Source organism: Suillus paluster, assembly GCF_016628075.1.
Source record: "Suillus paluster strain FC165 chromosome Unknown EDB91scaffold_17, whole genome shotgun sequence".
Lineage (NCBI taxonomy): Eukaryota > Fungi > Basidiomycota > Agaricomycetes > Boletales > Suillaceae > Suillus > Suillus paluster.
Window position 1 is genome coordinate 120,736 of NW_024537577.1, and position 26,812 is coordinate 147,547.

General features: G+C 46.1%; 7 protein-coding genes across 7 annotated transcripts; 6 read left to right on the top strand and 1 right to left on the bottom strand.

Moving 5' to 3' along the window:
- Positions 1–124: 124 nt before the first annotated feature.
- EDB91DRAFT_1026027 (uncharacterized protein) lies at positions 125–554 on the top strand (the record flags this gene model as incomplete). Its single annotated transcript, XM_041312635.1, has 2 exons — positions 125–266; positions 349–554. Coding segments are annotated over 2 exons (348 nt in total), but the record flags the coding sequence as incomplete, so codon positions are not given.
- A 1,736-nt stretch (positions 555–2,290) lies between these two features.
- Positions 2,291–2,590, top strand: EDB91DRAFT_1050846 (uncharacterized protein; the record flags this gene model as incomplete). The annotated part of the gene is made up of 1 exon (XM_041313566.1): positions 2,291–2,590. A coding segment is annotated over one exon (300 nt), but the record flags the coding sequence as incomplete, so codon positions are not given.
- Positions 2,591–9,053: 6,463 nt separating this feature from the next.
- EDB91DRAFT_1080815 (uncharacterized protein) lies at positions 9,054–9,398 on the bottom strand (the record flags this gene model as incomplete). The annotated part of the gene is made up of 1 exon (XM_041315289.1): positions 9,054–9,398. The coding sequence occupies one exon, from the start codon at positions 9,396–9,398 to the stop codon at positions 9,054–9,056; it is 345 nt and encodes a 114-aa protein (XP_041178676.1).
- Positions 9,399–11,989: 2,591 nt separating this feature from the next.
- EDB91DRAFT_1080816 (uncharacterized protein) lies at positions 11,990–14,669 on the top strand (the record flags this gene model as incomplete). Its single annotated transcript, XM_041315290.1, has 14 exons — positions 11,990–12,062; positions 12,213–12,232; positions 12,285–12,299; positions 12,454–12,482; positions 12,742–12,743; positions 12,804–12,863; positions 12,985–13,056; positions 13,114–13,345; positions 13,387–13,456; positions 13,512–13,707; positions 13,975–14,069; positions 14,208–14,239; positions 14,369–14,492; positions 14,565–14,669. 14 exons carry the CDS (start codon positions 11,990–11,992, stop codon positions 14,667–14,669), a joined length of 1,125 nt encoding a protein of 374 aa, XP_041178677.1.
- A 1,227-nt stretch (positions 14,670–15,896) lies between these two features.
- Positions 15,897–16,668, top strand: EDB91DRAFT_206662 (uncharacterized protein). Its single transcript, XM_041326428.1, has one exon. The coding sequence runs from the start codon at positions 15,928–15,930 to the stop codon at positions 16,573–16,575; it is 648 nt and encodes a 215-aa protein (XP_041178678.1). The 5' UTR covers positions 15,897–15,927; the 3' UTR covers positions 16,576–16,668.
- A 3,854-nt stretch (positions 16,669–20,522) lies between these two features.
- Positions 20,523–22,728, top strand: EDB91DRAFT_206691 (uncharacterized protein). The gene is made up of 13 exons (XM_041326429.1): positions 20,523–20,738; positions 20,795–20,827; positions 20,878–20,897; positions 20,950–20,964; positions 21,021–21,059; positions 21,121–21,149; positions 21,213–21,226; positions 21,278–21,313; positions 21,480–21,539; positions 21,598–21,732; positions 21,790–22,021; positions 22,077–22,131; positions 22,187–22,728. The coding sequence occupies exons 1-13, from the start codon at positions 20,663–20,665 to the stop codon at positions 22,385–22,387; spliced, it is 945 nt and encodes a 314-aa protein (XP_041178679.1). The 5' UTR covers positions 20,523–20,662; the 3' UTR covers positions 22,388–22,728.
- A 1,202-nt stretch (positions 22,729–23,930) lies between these two features.
- Positions 23,931–25,388, top strand: EDB91DRAFT_206729 (uncharacterized protein). The gene is made up of 3 exons (XM_041326430.1): positions 23,931–24,200; positions 24,261–24,355; positions 24,415–25,388. Exons 1-3 carry the CDS (start codon positions 24,177–24,179, stop codon positions 25,166–25,168), a joined length of 873 nt encoding a protein of 290 aa, XP_041178680.1. The 5' UTR covers positions 23,931–24,176; the 3' UTR covers positions 25,169–25,388.
- The last annotated feature ends 1,424 nt before the right edge of the window (positions 25,389–26,812 follow it).

Sequence of the window (26,812 nt, forward strand, 5' to 3'; positions counted from 1 at the left end):
TAATAGTTTGAACTCTCGCACCAGTGCTGAGATTATGTTGTACATGACACATGGTACCACTGATCTGCCTCTCTGTGCAATCATCTTCACAACACCAGGTGTTGATCACTTCATGGACTCCGTCATGGGCATCAACACTCAGGACTTCATCAGCAAAATGGAAGGGTTTGCTATCCAAGGGATACAAGGTTTGGTTTTCCATTGTTATCACCTTCTCCAGTTAAATTCTATTTGTACTAGACACCGCAAACAATCACCAAAAATGTGTCTCAAATCTTCATGGAGAAATTCAAGCAATTATTTTTCCTTTCTTTTGACGGCACACATTTTATTTTACTTTATTAATAGGGGAGGTCACTGGCAAAAGCAAAGCCAAGATGCAGTGGGCAGACTACTTTCACAATGTGGTCAATCCCTATCAGGTCGCCATCAAAGGATGGCCAGAGCATATTCCATTTACAAACCTCAGCAATGTGTCCAGCACCCTTCCAGACCTTAAATTTCTTTTAGACTGTTGGAAGATGGGAGCTATGGCCTGGAATATCTTGGATGATGAGGAACTTGCACAACTCCATTGCAAGCATGATGAAAAAATTAACAGTGGTCAAGTTATTGAGTCTCGCCAAAGGACACGGTCTGACAAGGGTAAGAAGTGAGTATGACCTGTGACAGTCAACAACATCGACCCCAGATGTCACAAGAAGTACAGCAGTGCAGAGACCATTGAGTCCAGTGATGATGAAGATACCCAGAGTCATGAGTGGATACCAGACCCATCCACTGCTTTGGGCAATGAGCCAACAGTATAAGACTCAACCATCATGTCCCCTTTGAGCAGCACCCTAGTACCACATGTCAATGCCCCAGACTCAAATGCTTCTTGGTCCCACACCAACTGGCACCCCGACTAGGACCCTGAAAGAACCCTTGTCAACACAGCACCCTACAGCATCAATGATGCCTCAAGGCGTCAAAACCTGACCTAGCCCTCCCCCAGGAAACTAAAATACCTGGAAAGTACCAAACTCAGAACAATGGTGCAAGGAAAAACTGCACAGCATGAGCTTTGGCTCAAAATCACCAGCCTCTTGGAATCCCTCTCCGACAATGCCAGGAGGACCCTCCACAAAAAGAATAACAAGATCTATAGATGCAACTGCAACTCTAACCCCGTCAGAAATCAAAGCACAACCCAGCACCATCACCAATGTTGCCAGTGCACACCTATACCTCAAAAAAAAAGAGCCTCTGCCACACGACTGAACCTTATACCTTAAATCACTTAATATTGGTCCTTTTACAGACTATGCAGATATCTGGATCAATACCTCTCCCAGTAATAACGGCCATAAGAGCAGTCATGTTCCTTCTCAAGCAGCATGCAGCAGATGAAATATCAGAAGTTGTGGCCAAGCAAGTAACCCAAGCAATAACCCAACAAATCCCAGATCTGGTCTCAATGAAACTGGTTGAACATGTCATTGCCACCATAGCCCCGCAAGTAGCTTGACTACTGACTGCCTCTAAGAGTTTGAAAAACACGATACAAAGAACAGAACAATATACCTCCCTATTGACCAGACCAAACACAGAGGAAGCTCCCCCCGCCCACCTAACCCAACTAACTCCTAAAATCATAGAACACATAATCACCACCATCGCTCTGCAGATAGAACAACTTACCTCAATGTCTCTCTCTCTATCCCAATCCTTGGAAGAAGCCTTGAAAATCCATCAAATGATTGATAAATGAGTAGACCTGGACCATGACATTAACGCAGCAGCGGATCAAATTACAAATGCGACAGACACAATCTACAGTGCCATTGACAACTGCCACAACACTATCAGCTTCCTCTGCCCAGCACTCAAATCTACTCAAGAATGCCTCCACACTGTTTCCATGCAGCTCCTTACACAACAAGACCCCTCTGCACTCGCTACTTCAAAACCAGCACTGTTTAGCGAAATTACAACCTCCCACACCCCAGGTCAGATGAGGCACTTACCCACATCAAGAGGCTGCCCTCCAAACATCCAAATCTTCTCTCGGCAGCCCACCCCATTCCTATACTTGAATGGCGAGGACCAACAGCAAGTTCCTCCAATTGACGATGCCTTAGCTAGATCAGCCATATGCGCTAGACAGATACTGCTAGACCCTATACCAGGAAACCTGTTATTCCCCCCTGACATCAGTCATGTTGACACCCTGAAGAAGATCAGTACTGCTCTCAAATCCACCTTCCCCCCTAATGATAACGAAGGAAATATCAAAGCTCTGACGTGACTATGCAATGGGGGAATCATTCCAGAACTGGACAGCAAAGAATCAGTGCTCAGATTAAGACACAAGACCACCTGGACGGCATTCCTCAAGGTGCTAGACTTCTCTGTAACATTCAAAGATAGAACCTACACCCTAATAGCGCAATATGTACCGGTCAACATCCTCATCGAACAACCAGGTATCTTCTGCTTGGTAGAAAACAAGAACCGCCTCAAGAACAACTCACTCGCCTCCATGAGATGGATCAAACCCCCACACAAGCAATCCCCCACCCAAATGATGGTATTTGCACTACTCTAGGTAAACAACGCGACCACAGCTAACAAACTGATCAAAGATGGCCCTTATATCAACCAACACCTAATCTGCGTCAAGAAAGACAAGAAAGAACCTATATGCTGCACCAAATGTCAATGACATGGGCACATTGCCTGCAACTGCAATGTTAGTAGGGATGTTGCAGCACCTGCACTGACAATCATCACACAGCCGACTGCCTGGCCTACAAAACTACTCGATGTGTTAACTGCTGCAGCAACAACCATGCCAGCTGGAGCAGGCCTGCCTGGAATTTGAATGAAAATGCAAAGAACTCAGCAAAAAATACCCAGAGAACTCTCTACCCTACTTCCCCACCTGCAAAGCCTGGACTCATGCACTACTTCCCCCCAAACAGCCCCATACAAGAAAACAGACACAGCCCCCACCCCAAATGCAAACGCACTCCCCCGCCTTCACCAAACCACCCTAATGACCAACACCACAAACCCAGTACTCAGACCTCAAATCAGACCACAAGACCCCAGGGCCCACAAGAACCACCCCCTCTGTTAAGACCATGCTCAGGGGTAAGGCGGATTCTGAGGGGCTTGGCTTCAGCTCATGCGCTGTGTCCCTTACCCGAGTACATGCCCCTAATTTCGGAATGTAGTCCAACACGAGTTCTATGAGTTCTGACAGGACGTCAGAATGGGGGTCCTCTGAAGGAGGACCAATGGACTACTAGGTGAGCGCAGGAAAGTTGGGCGGGGGTTGTTCCGCCCGACAGGAGAGGGGTTGAAGGTTACTGCAGTCGGAACCAACAGTAGAAGCGGAGCAGAAGGAACTGCTTGGTCAAAGTCTGAAGCAGGGCGGAACGGCGGAATGGAGGAACGGAGGAACGGAGGAAACGGAGGAACGGAGGAACGGAGGAACGGAGGAACGGAGGAACGGAGGAACGGAGGAACGGAGGAACGGAGGAACGGAGGAACGGAGGAACGGAGGAACGGAGGAACGGAGGAACGGAGGAACGGAGGAACGGAAGTCATCGCAGACCAAATGACTTACTATCTCGAACACCATCAACTGCTACCAGTGACTCACTTCAGCGGACGGCCAGGTAGATCAATACCAGACTCCCTCCATCTACTAGAAGAGACTATCAAGAACGCCTGGCATACAAAGAAAGTGGCCTCTGTACTCTTTTTGGACATTGAAGGAGCCTTCCAAATGCAGTTACCGACCGACTTCTACACAACATGAAAGTCCAATGCCTCCCACATGCGATGATCAACTTCACACAGCAAGTTCTCTCCAAATGTCAAACCTGCCTGCAATTCGACGACTTCAAGTCAGAATGGTTCCCAGTAACTAATGGTATCAGCCAAGGTGACCCTCTCTCTGTGATCCTATATATTATCTATAATGCTGACCTAGTTGATGTAGCTCTGAACCGTGGCAAGACTGAATCCACCCTTGCCTTCATTGATGACACAGCATTCATCACAGTCAGAACATCCTTTAGTGAGATGCATCGCACACTATCAAGAATGCTAGAATGCTAGAACGCCCTGGAGGAGGTTATGACTGGTCATGAACTCATAACTCCAAATTCAAGACAAGTAAATTTGCACTAATTGATTTCTCCATGAACAGAACCAAGACACGACCCCTGATGGCTATCAGAGGTATCACCATCTGCCCAACTGCTACTCACAAGTTCCTAGGCATAATTTTAGATTAAGAACTGCACTAGAAGGAACACATGGCTTACACCATCGCCAAGGGATCTGCATATGCACTTCGACTATGCTGCCTCTCCTCCACAGCATCAGGGATGCCCATGAAACTAATGAGGCAGCTTTACCAAGCTGTAGCCATCCCCAAGATGTTATACACAGTGGATGTATGGTTCACACCAACCTTTCAATCCGGATCAGATATGGCACAGAGGGGTTCAATTGGAATCACAAGGAAAATGACCTCAGTTCAAAGGATAGCAGCAATAGCAATCACAGGAGCAATGAGAACGACTGCAACAGACCTGCTCGAGGCCCACACCAATCTCCTCCCCATAACTCTCCTCCTGTGGAACACATGTCATCAAGCCATTATTCAACTAGCCACTCACCCCCTCCCACCCACTTCATGCTCATGTCAAACACACTGCATCATGTTACGTCAAAAGGCACTGTACCTCCCTCCATCACTTAACACACTCCTTCAACATTAACCCAGCAGAAATAGAAACTCTCACCAGTGCCATCCAGCACCCCTCCTACCAACACCCCTATGCAGTACATATCGCCGACACAAAGGAGGACTCCATCAAAGAGCAAGCTCAACTCACTGACACCATCCAGATCTACAGCGATGGATCAGGGCATAATGGTAAGATAGGAGCAGCAGCAGTGCTGATACAAAGAGGATGTGAACCCCGCATTCTCCACTTTCATCTCAGAACAGACAAAGAACACACCATATATAAAGCCGAAGCTGTCGGACTCACCTTAGCAGCTCACCTTCTCTCCACCGAATGACAATTAACCTTTCCCACTTCCATTCTGGCAAATAATCAAGCAGTCCTGAAATTCGGTGAGAGAACGACTCCTAAAGCTGGGCACTACTTAGTAGAGCACTTCAGACACATGTTGAAAACACTCAAGAAAACTCACCACAGTAGGGGTTATGACGTGACAGTTCAATGGATTGCAGCTCCTAGTGAAGTAGAGGGCAATGAACTGGCTGATGGAGAGGCTAAGAAAGCGGCAGAAAGTAGATGGAACAATAGCGCAACCCACCTCCTACCTCAATATCTCTCTCTCAGTCAGCTCCCCAGCAGCCTCTCCACCATCAAGAGTGTTCAAACAGGAGACCAAAGGTAGATGGGACCGCCTTTGGGCCAAGTCTCCCAGACACGCCCGCATGCAGCAAATTGACCCCAATATCCTCTCATCCTTCATCAAACTTGCAGCAGACCTCCCAAAATGCCTAATCAGTCTCTACATGTACTTTCGCACCCAACACATAGTGCTCAATCATCACCTTCACTGCATAAAGAGAAGTGATTCCCCCAACTGCCCAGACTCAGAGGAGACCATCCACCACTTCCTCTTCAAATGTCCTCAATATGACCATGAACGCTTCATCCTCCACCAAAAACTCAGCCACAAAACCTCATCCTTCCCTTACCTCCTAACGAACCCCTTAGCCATGAAGCACTTCCTCCAATACATTAATAGCACTGGCAGACTGAAACCCACATTTGGTGATGTTACTCTCCCTCCCCAACCTGACCGCTGATAACACCTGCAATTAGAACAGAATCCATCATGAACCAAACCCAGTCGTGCATGATGACATGCTATCGGTCACCATACCTTACCCCAGTCATACCCAGCCTAAACATACACCATATTTCTTAATCATTAATCAACTTGCCCTACATGAAGATGAAGGCCTGGCCCACAGTGAGCCAAAAAAAGATCAGATGGAAGATGGGATTGGAAATGGACTAACGGGAGGAGATGAAGCAGTGGAACCAAGCAGAAGCAAAGCGGAATCAGAGAATGAAAGAAAAAACAGCCTCAAACAACAACAAAACCAGCAATAGCACCACCACCCCTGCCCCACATCTTAAATCAACAACACCAATCCACACCACTAATGCACTTCTTTCATAGCTTCATGTACAGTCTGCCCCTCAGGGCAGTCGAGTATGCGTTTCAGTCACGAACTTTACGATCAGTTACCCAAATATCACATCACAAAGAGAGCAGTCTCCTCTTCTTCGCACAGACTGCATGTCTAAAACAGCCGGCAGGAATGGTAAACCGAGTGAGGACAGCCTCACTTCGAGGCATTCATGAGTCCAGAGAAGTAGAAAAGGCAGGTGCCTTATAGACTAGTTAGTACTGTCTGACATAGGGTACTTTACCCCAATGGACAGAAATTGGAAACAAAAAAAATGCCCAGACTCAACCATTGTGTCCCCTTTGAGCAGCACCCCAGTATCAAATGGTCAGTTCAGCACCAACTTTTTTGACACCCAGTCTAGTGCTGGCTTTTTCAATGCACCTGTGCTTAGTGCTGATTTTTCCAACACCCTGGACATGTTCAACATGCTTCCTTTTGACTGTGATGCCACCTTAGCACACCTTGACGAGCTTTTCAGTGGTCATGCTCTCGGAGGCACTGATTTCATCACTCCCACACCATAATTCATTTCATAATAGTATTGCTTGCAATAGACTTGGTTTGATAAAATGATCATCCTAAATTAAGTCACCACCCATCTATAGCAGCACGGCAGAAGTAGAATATAAGATATGAAGACATAGGCAAGATGATCAACAATGTGAGCAAGAAATATCAAACACACAACTCACTATTATGAAGCCTGAACAAGTGAAGGGAGACTCTAGCAGCTGTTGAGGACTGCAATTATCAATGATTCAGGAGAGGGTGCAGGGTGTGGTCCATCTCTGGTGTGGTAGTAAGCTATTGGCCATAGGCAGGACTATAATAAAAGAATGAAAATGATATACCTTGAGTATCAGTGGTTGTTGACCGGCCATCAGGACTTTGGAACAGTGATGGCACCCTTTGAAGTTGTGGGATATAATGGATTTGGAGAGCCCTTTGACCCTCCCAACACCCAAGCTGCAAGGCATTGGCTGGGTTGGGATGATGGGCACAACAAGGTAGAGGACGAGGATATGAGGCAAGGTGAGTGCACAAGGGAGACAACAAGAGGGAAGCAGAAAGAAAGAAGCAGAAAGAGGGAGGTAACAAGAGGGAAGATGAGGAGGAGGGGAATGGCGGGGACGGTGAGCACAATGAGGAGGAGGTATGGGAACCATGGGAAGCCCCTTGGTTCAAATTGGATTAAAATGAACAGATAATGCAATTCCCGCCAGGTGGGATGCTTAACAGGCCTGTGCGCCCATCTCCACCATAGTGAGGTAGATACAGTATTTCTTGAAGGTGATTTGGATAGCTGGGGCACTATTTAATGCTGGTGTTGAGATTTAAAAAATCCAAGCCTAATTAAAGTTGGCAAGACACGTCACTACCAAGTATAATTAGGCTTATTAATAGGGCAACCCAGGTGGATTTTCCATTCACACTTCATGATACCTTGCCAGTCACAGTCATCCTAGGTTGTGATTGGTATGCTTTCGACCACTGAAGAATGCAGAGCAGGATCATCAACAGCACTGATCGACTTTAAGATTGAGAAAAAGTCCTATACCAAATGACTGACAACTTTAAAATGACAGCCACTTGCAATTTTTGTACTATCAGCTCTTTCTTGCTCCTGTGTCCATAATCACTGTTATCAATGTTTCTTGAAATAGCACATTCAACTGTATCTCTAATATTCTTGTAACACCAATAATCTTGATTGGCATTTGAATGACAGACTCAATTGGAAACAACATTAATTACAATGACTCAAAATCAAAATCAGAAAGAACATACCCCCCCCAAAAAAAAAGACAAGGGTAGTGGGCACTGCCACAGATGTGGCCTTTTGTGACTTATTAAATAGAGATAATTGCGAACCCCTTGCAGTAAGCCCACAAATTTCATCCTCTTGAACAATAAACATCAGTTGGACAGGGATGGGGGCCCAGTCGCAGTTGTGAGTTGAAATGAACAAGGCGCTGTTTGGAGCCTACTGGAGAAACGGTACCAAGTGTCCATCCAGCTTTCTTTTTTTTTTAAAAAAAAGCAAGTCTATTATATAGCAACTGACACCGTCTGGCCCTATATAAACACTTATAGTAACACCTAGGTGTCGTCCGAGGGAAAATGCAACTTAAGCACACTCTACTTGCATAGAGTGGTGTGGGACTCTGTATACTACCTGGTTACCTCGGTCTGCAGGGGCTTGAGTAGTTTTATACCCACTAAACACTGTGGGTAGTAGATCCAATGAAATTCATAGCATAATGCACTGAAACTGAGGTGCTGAAATTGCCGTTTTTTACTCTGAAAATATACTCTGAAATGATGTGCTGAAATTCTTGCTCGAAAAAAAATCAAAGACTTTGTGACATGTCACACATCACATCATCTGGTGCATCATAACCTTACCTCACAATTTATAATTTGCCAATAGCAGGAATTGAACCCATGACCTGGGGCTTATGAGGCCTAAGATACACAGCACGACTACCACTAAGCCATGGGACCTTTGATTACTTCCATCACAATTCTAACATATACCATCCTTCTTCTACCAAAAAATTATTAGTGAAAATGTCATTGTTGTAAGCTATTTACAACATTCATTGGAAAAAAGGTGCTGAAGTTGGTGCTGAATCAGATTCATTGGAAAATACTGTATAATTTCGACCTTAGGTTCATCACACCATCACAAGCCCGACGAACCTAACCTATTTTTTATGACAGTCACACGCAAATTCAGCTGACGAACCTAAATGTGTGACACTTTGTATTCATGCGATTTCAAGACATATTACTGTACTAGTACATGCTAATGCTCCTCAAATGCACCATATTGTTTGTTCGCGACACATCTGCGCTTGCCCCTTCCCAATGGAATGGGTTCACCATTAGAAACACTGGCAGGAACTTCCTTGAAACAATCAGCAGCAGTGTGAACAATCAGTGAGGGCCTGTCCACATCAATTCTGTACCCGTCAGGTGCACACTTCTTTCCTGACGCTACAAACTGCAGGAGAAGCTCCAATGGAGCATCATCACCTGGTTCCTCTTTGTCATTGACAGTATCCTCAGGCACAGAGACAGTGGCAGCAGCATCTTCGCTACTAGTAGTAACAGGTTGACTCGGACAACGTGATTGGATGCACTCCCACATGTCTGGAGCTGTTCATGGCAAGTCGCGAAGTGTGCGACGTGCTTCAACACTTGTCAGGCTGTCAAACGAGAGGTTGAATGAGCTGTCAATCCCAGCTGTGCAGAGCGAGAAAGCCTGCCAGTGCACCCCATGTCAGTGGCCAAAATCAAATGATGAAATTTGATCTTACTTGTTGGTAGCTAAGACATGAACTGTGCGACACACACCTATAAATGAGCCAGAATCAAGCTGAGTATTGCCCACCCGAATGGCAGACTTCAAGCCAACACAGAAGTAGTGCGAATCCTTGCAAGTCTAAAGGCATTGCTGGAGCCAACGCCTTGGTGGTCAATGACTCGACGAACCTATTTTAGGTTGTGTCACACGTCACAACGGTCGACGAACATGCTACAAATGATTACATAATGTGGGGGCGAATTTCCCACGAACCTAAGGTCGAAATTATACAGTAGTGCTGAAAGTGGTGCTGAATTGGATTTAGCACTCCAATGAAATTAACTACCTGCCATTTCAGTAGAAGTTCCAATGAAAATTTCAGCATCAAAGCTTTTTCCAATGATTTTGATTGGAATCACTACCCACAGTGTAAAACCTCAAGGGTGGTCACCCAGTCTTTGTGGAGAAGTGTGTCTGTGGTTATTATGTCAGCCCACGTGTGTTGGACTTGTGCGATTGCTTTCTGGGTCCGTTTATTTTTTGCTGCTATTACTCTGTCTATCTGCAGTCGTTTATCGATTGCGTGTGTCCACCTTTTTATGATGTTCGTCCAGCTTTCTCTTTGAAGTCAAACCATCTATACAGTATCAACGGACTTAACGCAATTTCTATCCTTCATTTACTTATCCTACTCGTAATCATAGAATTTTTCTTATTCATTCATTCATTCATTCATTCATTCATTCTCCTCTCGCCAACCGCTACAATCTCACATTTGTTACCATTCTAGTTGCATCATTGGTCAATCCATATCTTTCTGATCGTTTTTTGCGTGGCACCGCATCAAAGTCGTTGTTTGTTTGCCCAACCACTTCACGTCTACTCCCACTGCCAGACCCAGGAGACCCTAATCGTCGAACGCGCTACTCAAGTATCTAAGCAGAGATGCACGAGAGGTGTGACCGCACGTGCATTGGGCACCATCAACCACTATAACTGTAACACCAACCAATAATGACTGTTTATGGATCACGTACAGAAGAGTTTGACTGGGATGTTCTGAGGTGTTAGTGTAATCCCGGGACGTCGTACATGACTGCTTCACACTGCTATTGCACACACGCACACTCACATATTAGTACGTCCCTACAAGTCAATAACGATTTGGATGAAGAGATCGACATCAGCTTCTCATCAAAGTCGCACTACCCTTGGCACATCCCTGTGCCATTACAGTCAATCATGCACATCAGGCGACCGATCCCTGGACGGAGAACTTGGGAAGGAGGAAGAAGGCGGCACATTAGATTAAGCGTTCAGCCTGGATGGCACAGGTGAGTATCTGTTTGTGGCATTTACCAATAATATCGTTTATTCCTGACTCTCCTGGTGGTGTGCCCACACTGTTACAGCCTTGCTAAGAGATATCATATGAGGCGCTGTCGAGGCGAATATTGCCATCAATATCTTATGAAATCACCATGTACAATTTGGAAAACCAGAAGTCGGACTTCCTGTGGTCGTAGGGTGCGTCCAAGTGTTCTTTTCTCCCATGTGCCCTCTCAGCATCGTTGTGGTCTATCACTAGATATCAATTATGGCATATGAATCAGGATGTATCTGGACGGTGTGGTGCATTGCCATCGCGTTGACCAGCGATGCAAATTGAGTGTAAATGCGTTGTGCATCGAAGTCTATGCTCACTTCTTATTCGCATCCTCGTGAGATTATTGGGGAGAGAGCGAACAGGTGCGCATGAGGCTATCGATCCCTGAACCGAGGGCTTGCAGTGAGGAGAAAAGCAGCACATTGGATTAAGCATTGAGGGGTACATTACTAAAACAGACAGATAGCATCGGTGAGTTATCTGTTTGGTGGCATTTACGATTGATATTGTTCATCTCTGACCTTTTTGGTACAATGTAACACTGTTAAGAGAGCTTCGACGAGCTATTACGCGCGGTGAGCCGGGTCAGCGAGGCGGAGGCACTGCTGATGATCATTGAAATTTGAGATGACAAATTTTTACGATGATCGCATCGCCTGCGTCAGATCGATGAACTACATATTGGGTGCAGTGCGTTTTTTTTTACTTTTGCAAATTTGCATCAGGTTCTCCGCTTACCCTTTTTTTAGCATCCTTATCATACAACGGCCAGATGACCAAGGCAGGGAGAGAGAAGGTGCGCATCAGATGCTGTAGATGTCACTGCTTTGCAGATCCACAACAAATATCAACTTTGATTCGATCGAGGACTTCCCCTTCTAGTCAACTTCATGTATCAATACTGACTTCGGTCAATCAAGGCCGGAACGCCCATCACCCCTAATACTCGTTTGGGCGATAAAAGCGCTGTATGGTGATATATCTAGGACGAACCTCATCATCATATGTCCACCGAGCTCGCTCTTACTCACATCTACCCTCAAACAGCATGGCCCTAGTCTCAAATGATCGCAGTTGGTGGCCGCTCATTAATATGACTCGTATTTCCAGCTATGTTGTAGGTTCGTGCGAGCCAGTCGGATTATGACGATGCCGTCTCGATCTAACCTTGACTGCGGTTTCGCAGTTGCTTCCTCTGCTGCGCTAATGTATGATTGGGGTGAGAAAAGTAGTATTATCAAGAACCACTGATACATATATGATATTTCCAGCGCTGACACTCGCACAAGAGGTATGTTGATGCCATAACTGCGGCAGCCATCTTGTTAACAATGGCTTTACAGGTTGAACTGGTCTGGGTGAGCGGATTGCCTCATCGGAAGAACAACATAAAAATACAATTAATTCGTGACAGAGGCAACGTTGGTCCCTCATGACTTTTATGTATCTCGGTGTATGTAGCTTGCCTCATAAATGTAGCTGGCAAGTTGTGCTGACTTGAATTTATCCTAGGTGCGCTATCTTGGACTAGTATATGCTGTGTATGTTTGCAAGATTAACCACCCGGCGCCGCGCTAATCATCCATCTCCCATAATCAGCAACAGCATCTTATGTATGTCTCCCCATATCCACCGTACGCGTTTCTTCTGACAAGCGGTAAACAGTCGATATTCCGACAATCTCATTGACCATTGTAGTGAGCACTCTGCACTATTGCCCGCCTGTTCCAATCGATTGTATTCCCACGTAGGAGTGAGATTTTTGACAAGCTTGTTCGTTCAATATAACAACTGCCACAGGTGTGAGTTTGTTTGTTGCGAGTAATCCTGATTCCTCCGATGTCAATAACTGGATTTGTCAGGCGAGGTTTTGTATCTCGTACAACAGTGGACGAATAACGTTGTAATGGCGATGCTGGGTGGTGAGCTGTGCAACTACAATAACTCCGTGATATTGACCTGACTGAACCATCACACAAGTCATCATGATCGCTCGATTACATGCCATGTATCAGGGATCCAGAGTGATACTGATAATTACAGTATTTGTCTGCTTGTCTGTCGACATCGTCGGTGGAGTACTCACCATTATAACAACAATGTACATCTTAGCCGGTAAGCTTAATTATGGATGAAAGACCCAAGGGCGTGAAGCTCGTTGACGAATCCCAGAGGAGTTCATTCTCTCCGGTACCCATCTCTGCACCATCAACTTTAAGGAAGACGTCCAACCTCTCAATGCCACACCTTGGATACTCACTACTGCATGGGAGATCCTCGCACTTTGTCTTGCAGCCTGGATTGCTGTAAAACACTTCCGTGAACTGCGACAACACTCGACTGGAGGGATTATCGGGGACTGTTTCACAGTGTTAATGAGTTCTCACGTGATTTACTTTGCAAGGTAAGCTCATAATGTGATTGTGAATTTTTTTTCTGCTGAAGTTCCGGACGTGCTAGCACTGTTGCTACTTCGTGCTTTAAGATGGGTTATTTGTCTCCGGCGTTATCAACGGTATTCCTATCTGTCATTGACCTCTGCATGCGAGCACTGCTCATCATTTCTATAGAGCCCATACTCCCCGGTATTTATCATCTATGACGGCATCGTTCAAGTTTTTACGGTCGTGCAAATGTTTGTGCTGGGACCACGCCTGATTCTTGGCATTCGAGAATATCACGCCAAGCTCGTGGCCGTCTCGGATACAGCAACCGCCATGACTTCGATTGCATTTCAGGAGCGCATACATGTGTCAACTAGCAGTAGTGTGTAGTGCGGGAGATGCTTGATGTGATTAACACTCGTCAGTTATTTTACAGGGAGGGGGAAAATCTGTTCTTTGTTCCACTTTTGCTGTGGTATTTATTTGAGTTATTTTATGTTCCAAGCTTGTAGATTTGAAAGAGAAATATGTCTGCACAACCCGGTCACTTGTTGTATCCCCACTATAGCTCGCTGCCCACCCATACTTGTACGAAGTGGCAAACTGAAACCATGTAGAACGTCCCGCTACTTTACTTGAATACTGGAAGATAGTCGTTCAACAATCATTGTTGGAATCCGACGAGACGAAGGAAACGGAAGACGGACCGTAGAAGATGAGAGTGAAACAGTACGAGCGCAACCAGTGAGTACGACGAGGCGACGCGTTGACGTCGGCCGAGGCTCGTCGATATTGGAATGTCTATCTCTAAGTAACGGACAATTTACTTATCATTTACTTATCTATCCTATCCGTACTATAAAGGACCGAACGAGTCGTTAGAACATCTCAGGTCTTTTCATAGAGCCTGAGATGTAAGTCTCATATATTTTTCGCGTTATTCTGAAGAGCTAACATACCATTAGATATTTATTCTACTAGGTACTTTACCCGCTCTTACTAGAGGTCTTTTCATAGAGCCTGAGATATATTTATTCTACTAGCTCCCGCTTCGTGCGCCGCTCGCCTGAACTCACTTTAATCATCACTTCTTTTCTTTGCGACGGTCATTTATCCCTAACGCGCGGATTTATTGGCACAAGAGTTAGGTGGTTACATAGGGATCAGGTTCGTAGTCTTGGCCGCGGTTAAGTTATACCCTGTATCGATGACCACCATCTCGTCACTATTTCACTCCAGATCGTATTCTACATCCAAGCACTGCACGAGCCGGAAGGGAGGAGCGAATTGCCTAACTTCGTCTTCCCGTTCCTTTTTTCTTTGTTTGTCCGATTGTATAACTGACGAAGCCACAATAAATGCGTTCTCTTAAATTGCTGTTGAATGATGTGCGAGTGACACAATGCCGGAAATGATAGAGGGCACATATGCAGAACCAGAACGGATGAAGGCCAAATTGGAAGCACACAGAGGCTCGCCATATGTCAGCATGCTAAGTATTTTCATCCATGTATTGTGAGCAGCCCCTTGTGACACCTGGAGGGTGATGTGAACGACTGCCTCCAGTAACCTCAAGTTGTGATATCAGCTTTCCAACGGGTTTGACAGAACTGCACCATGAGCATGGGAGGAACTTACATCCGTCTGTACAGTAGCGTGGCCAATTCAATTCGAGCTTGATAATTCCTGTCAAGAAATCCTGGACATCCTGCGTCGTATGAGAAGCAGCTCGGATGACGAGGAGCCTGAAAAGGTAAACGCGAACACGGGGGCATCAGCTGAAAACCTCCAAACTAAAACCCCAGGATACGCTGGAGTCTTCAATCGTTGTCCCGGCGCGTGACTTTTACAGCTTTTTTCTCTGCTATCGTTTGTCCTTTCATTTGCGGGGTGCTACTATCGCTGATGCTGGCTTGTCATCGTCCAAAGAGGCGTCTTCTTCTGACGACACGTCCCAGTTACTCTAGAAGATCGATGAGAAAAATAGAAAGGGAGGAACAGATCCTCAAAGGCTTTCTCACTCGAGAAAATATACGTTACAACAAACGCCTCGCCAAGCAACGTTCGATGTCTGGACTATCTGCCCATTCTTCATTCATTCGAACCCTTGTACAGGTACAAAGGCATTGTTTCACTCCCTACCTGATCCAACTTCAACGATTCAAGGATGCGTCGATTTTCCCCAACATCAACACCCCCACCCCCACACAGGAATAATGCGCACTTACAAACTCGTTACGCGGACCTTGCACTGCTAGCACACCTTCTGATGACGGTGTATGAAATGCTCAAAGGCTTAGTCAAATGGATCATCGTGTAGTTCAGGGACTCTGTTCGTTAGGGAGATATGCGTATGGAAGGTGGAGAGGGAGCGGAGTACAGGGTAAGTTGTTTGTTTTTATTGGTTCGTGTGCACTGCTTGTGCTTTGAATTAACTAGCTAGTGTCGCTAGCATTTCGAGGAGACCTCAGCTCATCAATATTAATGTGTCATGGTTTAGCGTTGTAGATCAGTCAAGGCAATTTCCGAGTCACCTGACTTCGATATTTTGAAGTTGCTTGCTCGTCAACCTGATCATAACGCTTCAGCACCTTCCAGAGTCATGGCATATAGGATATTGAGTCTAGCAACTGCATATGCAAATTGTATCCCTTGTACTACTCGATTGTTGACTTACATGGTCTCAGTCGTCGCCATGTATCGTACTTCAAGCGTTCACTTTCCTTGCTTCATCTCACCTGTGTTCCCCGTAGACTACATCCCAATCACCAATCACGCAGCTCAAGTATCCAATCGGGCATGCTTCATCATTTGCATTGTACCATCACCTAATCGCATTGATCACACACAGCACCACCAACAAGTGACGGTTACCACTGGTTCGGGCACACTGACACCAATCACTCAGCTCAGCACACCCGCCAGGCGGGCATCCGTCTCCCCCATCTACCTTGCAGCCGAACTTCGCCACCGCCTCACCAACCAACTTCACCAGATACAGCATCTCCATTCTTGGCTTTGCTCCTCGAGAACACGGAGCATGCGGAAAGGCTTTGGATTAGACGGCTCTGTTTCCAACGTAGCATGTGCGGAAGAGTTGGAGAAGGATCGTGAGGTCTGTGACACCAATTCTTCGTCATTTGGTCACTCTTCTCCAATCACACCGTGCTTTTCAGCTAGTGCGAGAATGTGGCAGCATGTTGGAAATCTTATGCTTATATTGGCTGGCGCAGCTGATGATCAAGCTTGAGCAACTACCATGGCGCTCCTGTTTTTTTCTCTGATGTTGTCATGCGCATTCGACATCTGCATTATAATATTCGTGGGCTTATGAACGTGGTCTGTCCTTTCACATGTCATCTGAATCCTGTTTAACTTCATGGACAGAACTTCGTTGTCTATTCTATCAACGCGTTTGTAAATACATAGGTGCTGAATGCCACATGGTGAAGATATGCGAGTAGTCAGATTTCGTTCCTGTTACATTCGACAATTTTTTTTTCGCGCAGTATCTCATTCACTGTGGATCTCTCGTCCTGAAACCATCATCCGTGCTAGTGTACAACATCAAGATGAATTTGCATCTCTTGCATCATCGAGCTCTCATGGACTTTTTCTAGGTCACACTCTTGAACCCGTTGGCCAGTGATAACATACGCCAGGGCGTCAGACTGGAGCCACCATGACTTTGGCTAGAGTGTCCCCATACCCTGGACAAGCTGGACTTCAGCAAGACCGCATAGCAGTGCAGAGCCTCGGTTCAGGATCGTGAACACATCTCGAGTCACAATCTAAAGAGTCTACCGTTGCGTTTGCGATGTAAGTCACCACTGCCGTTCGTGTTCATCATCGTATGTGCTAAGCAGAACTCGAAATGCGGCAGAGTTGTATGTATGCATCATTCTGAACACCGAACTTCTGCCCATCAGTTGCTCACAATGCCAACGACGATCTCCGACTCTACACGCATACAAGGTCCCATATTTCAAGCAGCTCGCTATCAATTGGCATATCTCTCGCAGCTTGGACGTTCTCATTCATACATAGCAAATTTCGCTTGTTCGGTTCCTGGGGCTCCAGATACCAACCCAGATGTGTTATATTTTGACTCTGGCTGGACATGTGCACTATTGTATCGATTTACTTCATGCAGGTGAGTTTAAGAGTCTCATTTAGTGTTTCCTTCAACATTCAAATAATTTTAGGAAACGATTGCTTCCAAGGAGGATATCCTTGCAGGAAGTTCATATCGAGATGCTGCAGGCAGGGTGGCTCAGGACGCCAACAACGCCGGCACCACTCTTAATAGTGGTGCGTGTTTCAGTGTGTGCATCATTTCCCCCCTTGCATATAATCAGAAGACTCACTCCCTCCCCATCCTCCACCCGATGTCCTAATCCTGACGGGGCTTCAGCGGTAGGTTCAAATTCGTACCAAAAACTACAAGCAAGGTTTGCTCTGACGAGCAGGACATTGATTTACCTATATGTTTGATGTCTGTGAAGAGCATGAAAAGCGATGTCCGGGCATACGAAAGAACTACGTAGGACGTTGTACAGCCTGGTTCCAGATTTGGTTAGAGAATAATCTCAGCCTCGTCCTCGCACGCAACTTTTACAGCTTCTTTCTCTGCTGTGTCATTGTGCCTTTCTTGTTTTGTGGCCTACTGGTGCTGGTGCTGGTGCATCATCGTCCCGAGATGTTTTCTTCTGAGGCGTTCCAGACAGTTGGATAAATAAGGTGGGGGAGCAATGGGAATATGGAGGGACATATAGCTGAAAGTTGATGTCACTCGTCGCGATCGATGGCGCAGCAGGAACTGCAGGACCCGGATGCTGTGGTTGATCATGATGAGCGGTGTGCTAGATTCTTAGGATGGCACAGATGTTTGCTTGGTATCACATTATTCATCCCTCGCGGTGGGGACAGGATGGAGGCCCCTGGAAGCTCCAGCCAATGTACCCCCGCGAAATAGCATCTTTGAGGGCGAAAATTTCTGTCCGGAGATTGCATTTTTGGAACCAGGAATCACTGAAGCCCTGTCCGGCTATTGCATCTCCTCTGTCAAGTTTTGTCAGTGGCGAAGCAATTTCTCGGGGAGTGACGCAGTCCACAATGCGCTACGTGAGGATCAGGATCACACCATAACCGACATCCACCGGTGTCCGAGTCGAGTCCCTGTCAGGACATGATGCCTCCAAAAACACAGCTCACTTGACGACGACAAGGGCTGCTGGGGCCTGGCAGCAACCTTGATATTGTCCGTCAGATATAACATGTCCTCGTATGTTCTTACTCGGTGGTGTCTGGGCCTGTCATGGCTCGTGCACTAAGAGAACTGACTCACAGCTGTTAATGCCAGTAGAATGATTGTCAAGAGATTTATTTAGACCATCAGTGTCACAAGTCGGATCTACAACTAAGTACAGGTTGATGAGGTGACTCTTACCGTCAACAAGTGCGAGTCGTGATAATGGGCCAGTGCCAAGTTAAGCGCGGTTTTTTTCCGTTCATTTGTCAGTTCCGTGCCCACTGCATTCTATAGCTGCTGCTCGTCAAAATATTAATCCATAAGTTCGAAAAACTGCATTCACGCTAGCATCATGAGAATGCAGAATCTCTTGATCATCGGCAGAGGCTCAACCAAGAGCTCCCAGGGAATAAAACTGAGCTGCAAGCTGGAAAAATCCAACTGCCTGAACATAGTGTTGTGGGAACAAAGAGTTAATTTCCAAACCCTTTGATTTAGATGAATTGAATAATCAAACGAAAAGTAAATATACGATCAAGGACCTTAGATCCCAACCCCCGGCACTCCCTGCTGCTATTCTCTCCCCCTGTTTGCATCCCTTAATGTCCTCCCCACACCCCTATGAATTTGTACAACAGAACAACTGACTCCTCTCGTTCCGGATAATGTTGCATGATTTGGTCAGTGCGACATATTCTCCCGGACACGTGTCCCCACACGCCAACCAACGGCATGAGATGGGACCGCACGCGGTGTCTGAGCTCTGCATGGCTCTTGCACTAAGGGGACTGACAGCTGTTGATGCCAGGAGGATGATTGTCAAGAGATTCATCTAGACCATCGGTGTAATAAGTCGGATCCAGGTTGATGAGTTGACTCTTACCGTCAAAAAGTGCGAGTCTATAACCAGGGTTAAGTTAAGTGCGAGTTGTTTTTTGTTCGTTCGTTCGTCAGTTCCGTGCTCATGCGCTTTATGGCTGCTGCTCGTTGCAATATTAATCTATACGTTAGCATCATGAGAATGCAAAATCTCCTGATCATTGCAAAACACAAGGGTCAAGCCAATGACAACGGGACACGCAAAAACACAAGGGTTTCCAGCAAGCCAATGACAACAAGACACACATGTTACTATCCTCATCTCATTCATTTTCAGGGATAAAGGTTAGCCGCGGGTAACCGAAGCTGGAAAAACCCAACTGCCTGAAGGTAGTGTTGTGGACAACAAAGAGAGAGTTGATAAATATTCCAAGGACTCTGAATTAGACGAATTGGACCCTTCATCAACTTCCTTGTAGCGCCGACGGTCGCATAGTCATGAAAGAAATATTCAGAAGCTGATATCTGTAAGCTCATTTGTACCGCACCTCGAATTCGAATATCCTTACTATTCCGCAGGTGTGGTGGCTACTGCCCTTTCCTTGATTGATCCTTAGGTCTGTACAGTCATTGATCCAGAATAAGTTTGATGCTACCATAGACAATCTGTGAGGATATTTAAATTTATCACAGCTTAACGTATGAGCAGAACTAATGCATATGACATACGTACTATAACGGTGCTAGGGAGTTAGAACGTTTAGTGTTCGCTGACGAATACAATTGCCATGTCCATCCCTGAATTAATACACATGCTAGTAACGAACACTCGTTGAATCATTACGTTGCTTTGCAATGTCAAGGCGGTCAGTCGCAATTTGATGTGCTCCCGCTGTGACGAAGATACATTATAATTGATACGCAAATGTTTTGACACGTACTGGGCGATCACACCGCTATTGAAATTCACCCTCAGCACAGGTTAGTTATTTACAGAGATGAAAAATATCAATCGTAAATGATCTTTCTGGTATACGGTAACATTGTTAAGATACCTCCGACGAGACATTGCGCTCGGTGGACCGGGCCAGCGAGGCGGAGGCGCTGCTGATGATCATTCGGTCAATCAAAGCCCGAACGACCATTACCCCCATAACACTCGTTTCTGCGATAATAGCGCTGTATAGCCTGAGTGGTATATCTAATACGAACACCATGATCACACGTCCACCAAGTTCACGCTTGCTCACATCCATCCTCAAACAGCATGGTCCTAGTAGTCTCAAATGATCCCAGTTGGTGGCCGCTCATTAATGTGACTCGTATTGCCAGCTATTTTGTAGGTTCGTGCGAGCCAGGCGGATGATGTCTCGATGTAACCTTGACTACGGTTTTGCAGTTGCCTCTTCTGCTGCAGTAATGTATGATTGGGGTGAGCAAAGTAGTATTATCAAGAACCACTGATACACATGATATTTCCAGCCCTGACATTCGCACAAGAGGTATGTTGATGCCATGACTGCGGCAGCCATCTCGCTAAGAATATTTTTATAGGTCGAACTGATCTGGGTGAGCAGAGTGCCTCATCGGAAGAATAACATGAAAATACGATTAATTCGTGACAGAGGCAACGTTGGTCCCTCATGACTTTTATGTATCTCGGTGTATGTAGCTCTTGCCTCATAAATGTGGCCGGCAGGTTGTGCTAACTTTAATTTGCCCTAGGTGCGCTATCTTGGACTAGTATATGCTGTGTATGTGTGCAAGGTTAATCACTGGCACCCGGAGCTGCGCTAATCAGTCATTTCACACATCAGCAACAGCATACTGTGTATGTCTCACCGCATCCACTATACGTGTTCTTCTGACAAGCGACATACAGTCGATACCCCAACAATCTCGTTGACCGTTGTAGTGAGTATTCTGACTCGATGCCCGCCTGTTCCAATCGATTACACTCTCATGTAGGAGTAAGTAAGATTCTTGACCAGCTTATTCGTTCAATATAATGACTGCCACAGGTGTGAGTTTGTTGCGAGAGTGTATGATCCTGATTCCCCAAGGTTACTAACTGGATTTGTCAGGTCTGGTTTTGTGCATCATACAAGATTGGACGACTATCATTGTAATTGCAATACTGGGCGGTGAGCCACGCAGCTGAAATAACTCAGTGATATTGAACTGACTGAACCATCACGCAAGCCATCATGATCGCTCGGTTATACGCCATGTATCAGGGATCCAGAAAGGTGTTGATACTTCTCATTGTCGTCTTCCTGCCTGTCAACGTCGTCTGTGGAGTGATCACCGTGATATCAATAATGAATACATCCGCCGGTAAGCTGAATTATGGATAAAAGACCCAAGGACGTAAGGCTCATTGACGAATCCCAGAGGAGCTCATTCTCTCCGGTATCCATCTCTGCACCATCGACTTTGAGGGAGACGTCCAACTTCTCAATTCCATACCTTGGATGCTCACCGCTGCATGGGAGATCCTCGCACTTTGTCTCGCAGCCTGGATTGCTGTAAAACACTTCCGTGAATTGCGACGACACTCGACAGGAGGGAGTATCGGGGACTGTTTCACAGTGTTAATGACAACTCACGTGGTCTACTTTGTAAGGTAAGCTCATAATGTGAATGTGGTTCTCTTTCCGCTGAAGCTCCGGACGTGCTAGCGCTGTTGCTGTTTCTTGCTTCCAGTTGGGTTATTTGTCTCCAGCATTATCAGCGGTATGCCTATCTGTCATTTACCTCTGCATGGATCTACGGTTCATCGTGTTTACAGTCATACTCCCCAGAAGTTATGATTTATGACGGCATCATTGAAATTTTCGTGGTCGTGCAGATGTTTGTGCTGGGACCGCGCCTGATCCTTAGTGTTCGAGAATATAACGCTAAGCTCGTGGCCGACTCGGATGCAGCAACTGCCATGACTTCAATTGCATTCCAGGAGCGCGTGCATGTAGCAACTAGCAGCAGTGTGTAGTGCGAGAGATGCTCAGTGTGATTAATACTCGTCGAGTACTCTGCAGGGAGCAGGAGAATATGCGTGTTCATTCCAAGTTTCGTCGTGGTATTTATTGGTGTTCTGGAGTGGGAGAATTTGTTTTTTTTGGTTCCAAATTTCGTCGTGGTATTTATTCGAGTTATTTGATGTTCCGAACTTGTAGATTTGAAAGAGAAATATGTCTGTACAATCCCATCACTTACACTAGTTGCATCGCCACTGTCGCTAACTGCCCGCACGAAGTGGCAAACAGGAACGTTTCGCAACGTTCCTTGAAGACAGTCGTTTGGTAAATTTCTCTGCGATGGAACATTGATCCTTAACGCACGGATTTTTTAGTGCATGCAAGTTACATAGATACTAGGTGTCCTTACATAGGAGATTCGTAGACTTGACCACGGGTGGAGTTACGCACTGTAACGATAGCCGACATCGCGTCACTATTTTACTCTAGATCGTACCTCCATACATCCAAGCGCCATTGCTTGGCGAGCTGAGGGGTGGTAGCGATTTGCCTGATTTCCTCTTCGTCTTCCCGTTCCCTTTTTCCTTTTTTGTCGGGAGGAAATAGTCCGATGGTATAACCGACGAAGACCTGATGGACGAGTGAAACAATGATGGCAATAGTTAGTCGTGATATAGGCGCACGCATAGGGAAGCGACTCGGAGGTGGTATGAGTGATACTGCAAAAGTGACCTTTGGGACGCATGTCGTGTAGTAGCAGGACCAGTTAATGAGAGAATATTAATAAAGGCCGGGGGACTCGAGTGTGTTGGAAGTGTCATCAGTACGAGATATGGGATAATCTAGACAGAAGAAGGTCGTATTGGGAGTATAAAAGATGTTCTCCGTGTGTAAGAGCAGCGCCTTGTAACGCCTAGAGGGCGATGAACATGACTGCTTCTGGTAGACAATCGCGTTTTCGACATCACAAGTGTATTGTCTCTTCCGGGAATGCTACTGGTGCTGGTGCGGGCTTATCCTCGTCCGACGAAGAAGCGTCTTCTTCCGACAATGCGTCCCAGTCGCTGTCGAAGGTCGAGTACGGTTGTAGCCCTAACTTAGCCTATGTACGTACTACGCTTGGGTAAATTTTCTGGCTAGATTAGCGCTCAAAGTTAAGCTTCGATAACGTAAGCGATGTTGTGTGACACACACTTGGTCTTGTTGTTCTTCATCGTCATCAGAGTCTTCTGCAGCCCCGTTCATGGAGACGAACGGTTAGCAGGTACGGTGCAATATCATGGAGACTATGACCGGCATAAAACTCGATAGCATTCCCCGATGCCTCAAATTTTGTTAGATGTCTCCAAAATGTCCCCGGTGGATCATCAACTCAGCTCTGATGGCATCTGATGGGTCTGTACCATTTCTCTGGTTCTAAGTCCTGAGCGCTAGCACTGAGCCACTCATCCCCACGTCTACCAGGTCACCAAAAATTACCTTACAAGGTAAAAAAAATAAAAGTGTTGAGAGGCAATCAAGGCCTCTCCCAACTCTTTTGCCTTCCCTGCTAACCGAGTGGCTCGTCCCTTATGCTCAGACCATCGCACACAATTGCTTTGCGCTTTTTGCCTTTAAAGGCAGAAACGCGCGCTGCAGAAAAGCAATCGTACTGGATGTCCATAGCATGCCAGGTGCTTAAAAGGAAGCGGGAAAAATGTGTGGATCTGCCACAACACACGCGCTATTCATCCACACCGGGGATTTAATTCCATCCCGCAGATCGTCCACATACTCTTCTCTTCTCTCAAACCCTATCACAAGATGCCTGCTGCAAACCGCGTTCACGTACGCTTCAAACCTACCTGCTGCATCGCCCCTTTTGTACTCATGACACATTCTTCACAGACACCTGTTGATTGCCCTGTCTGCCACAAGACTGTGAGCCGCAAGGGAGATCTTCCTAGACACATGCGCACACACGATGGAAACAAGGAGGCTCTGTACGTGTTTGTCCCTCATTAAACCAAATGGTTCCTAACCTTTTTACTATCTTCATCAGTATGCACGCATGCCCCTTCCCCGACTGCGATTACAAGACCCTCCAAAAGTCCAACGTGCAGACGCACATCAGGACCCACACCCGCGATCGCTCAAAGACGTGCCCTCACCCCGGATGCGCGTTTGCCACCACTGATCCGGGCAGCTTGACGCGTCACCGCAAGCAACTCCACGGCTACGAGCCCAAAGCGCGTCGCAACCTCGGTGGCAGAGCTGCTCGACAATCTGCCACCGCTCCTTACCCCTCCCCACGACTCATGAATGCAGAGGTACAGACTCCTGCCTCGCTGGATCTCAACGCCCTAACATTTCCCGCGCTCGCAGACCTCATTAGCTGCGACGCACCCTCACCCGCTGAGAGCAGTAACTCCAGTCTCTCCCAACTCTCGTGTGACGTCGCCGATTTCTCCTGGGAGCAGCTGTTCCTCGATCTCTCAGATGACGGCTTCTCCTCCGTTTATAATCAGCCCTCTCGGCTCCCCGTCCCCGCCTCCAGCCACTTCCGGCCCCCAACAGTCCCCTTCGATCTCTCCACTCTCCACATGCCGCTGCAGTATGAGTCGGAGCTATTCTCCGATGTCGAATTTCAGTGTCAGCCCATCGCCGGAAACAATCTGAACTACTCCCAACCAGACATCCTCGAAGAGTTTTTGCAGAACAATGGCTCGGGATACTTTGACGGCTGTGGGTACCAGTACAACACAACATACCCGATGACCCAGCCAGCGTTGGCGAGCGGGTATAACGTCTATTGAAATCTTCACTTGATATCCTTCATTCGTTGTCACATACATTGTTCATTGCATCATCATTTGCATCTGTATTTCATCTTCACTGGAACACGACATTATCATTATTTTTCATTTGTATCACACCATTTGCATCTTCATACGCACTTTTAGCATTGCGATCTTCACTGCATAGGCATTGTGTTTGATTAGACGAATCTCAATGGCATCACTATCAATGACTCCCTTGAACGTGACTGATTATGTGTTGGAATCGGTGGCACTGTGGCACTTTGACTCTTAAGTACATCCACGACCGTGACTGCCCTACGCATCCATGATACAAGTGCATGAGCGTACAGCAAGTGGAAGATCAAAGAGGTTCGGTCGAGTACTTGATAGGTATGTAGCTGAACACTGAATCAACCAACATGAACCAAACTCTTAATCGAACTTCGCGCTTCCGCTTATCAAAACCCACAGTTTCACTGAAGAAGTGCTGTGTTGTTCTTACTGGCGCTGCTAGCACATCCAGTCTCAGACGCGAGGGTGAGTGTGTTGGTTTTTCAAACAGCATACTAACGCTCGCGTCTTGAACCGGGGAACAGTGCACGGAGGACTCACGCTCGTATGCGCGTTGGGGAGCGGGATGGTTTGTATTTGGTTACACGTCTCGTTGTGGTATTAAATATGTCATTTGGTGTTTCAAATTAGAATTGACAGAGAAATAGGTCTGGAGTCAGGACTTAGAGACAACTTGTCTCCTGTAGCCGTCGTCAATTCTTCTTCCAGCTGGACATCATTGCTACGAATCACCTCCATCTGATCCTGTCTCGTACTAGCCCTATTTTGTGTCGAAATCTCAGTGTTGTCCGGCTCGTCAACACTAGTATAGCGACTGTCTTCGTGACTAGAGATGACTAGTACGTTTTCGCCGTCCGGGGTCTTCACTGACCCTCCAGCTACATATCGTGATACTCATCCCTAACGATGAAGATGGGTATGATGTACAGATTTATCAGGCCATATGGTATATGGTTAAAATTAAGCATAATCCTCACTGACTAGCAATGTGATGGTTTTGCAAGTTTGTTTGTAGTCCACAGATCCTACACAATTAAGCTTAATGGCTTCTGAGTCCCTTGGTGATTCTCAGGCTTCCAAGAATAGCACTACCACCGGAAAAATCACCAAATTGGGATATTCCAATAATCTCACTATTCCCACATACCTCCCTGGCTCTACTGCTTCACCAGAGCTTTCCCCTTGCTCACTCATGTATATAAGTAGTAGAATGGCATGTACATACATAAAATGATACAATAGACCGCTTTTTTCATTGTATAAGAGCTTGTACAGTAGTCTACAGTGCTGACTACAATATGTGCATCCCAGGACTAAAACATATTCGCTTTTTTGCCCCTTTAGCAGGGGAGTTATTCTGACTATATATATCATATATTAGAGTGTTAATTAATATATTACACCGCTTGTTTGAGCCTCTGAAGTGTCCTACATTAGTAGATATGTTAAATTCATACATACCTCTCAAAAAACATAAACCAGTTTGCATTTTTTAGTGTTTAGGTATATAGACTGGTAAATATTATTTCTAACATCTATTCACTAGTATATACAATATATCAAGAGTATAGGTCAGTAGGATCAGCC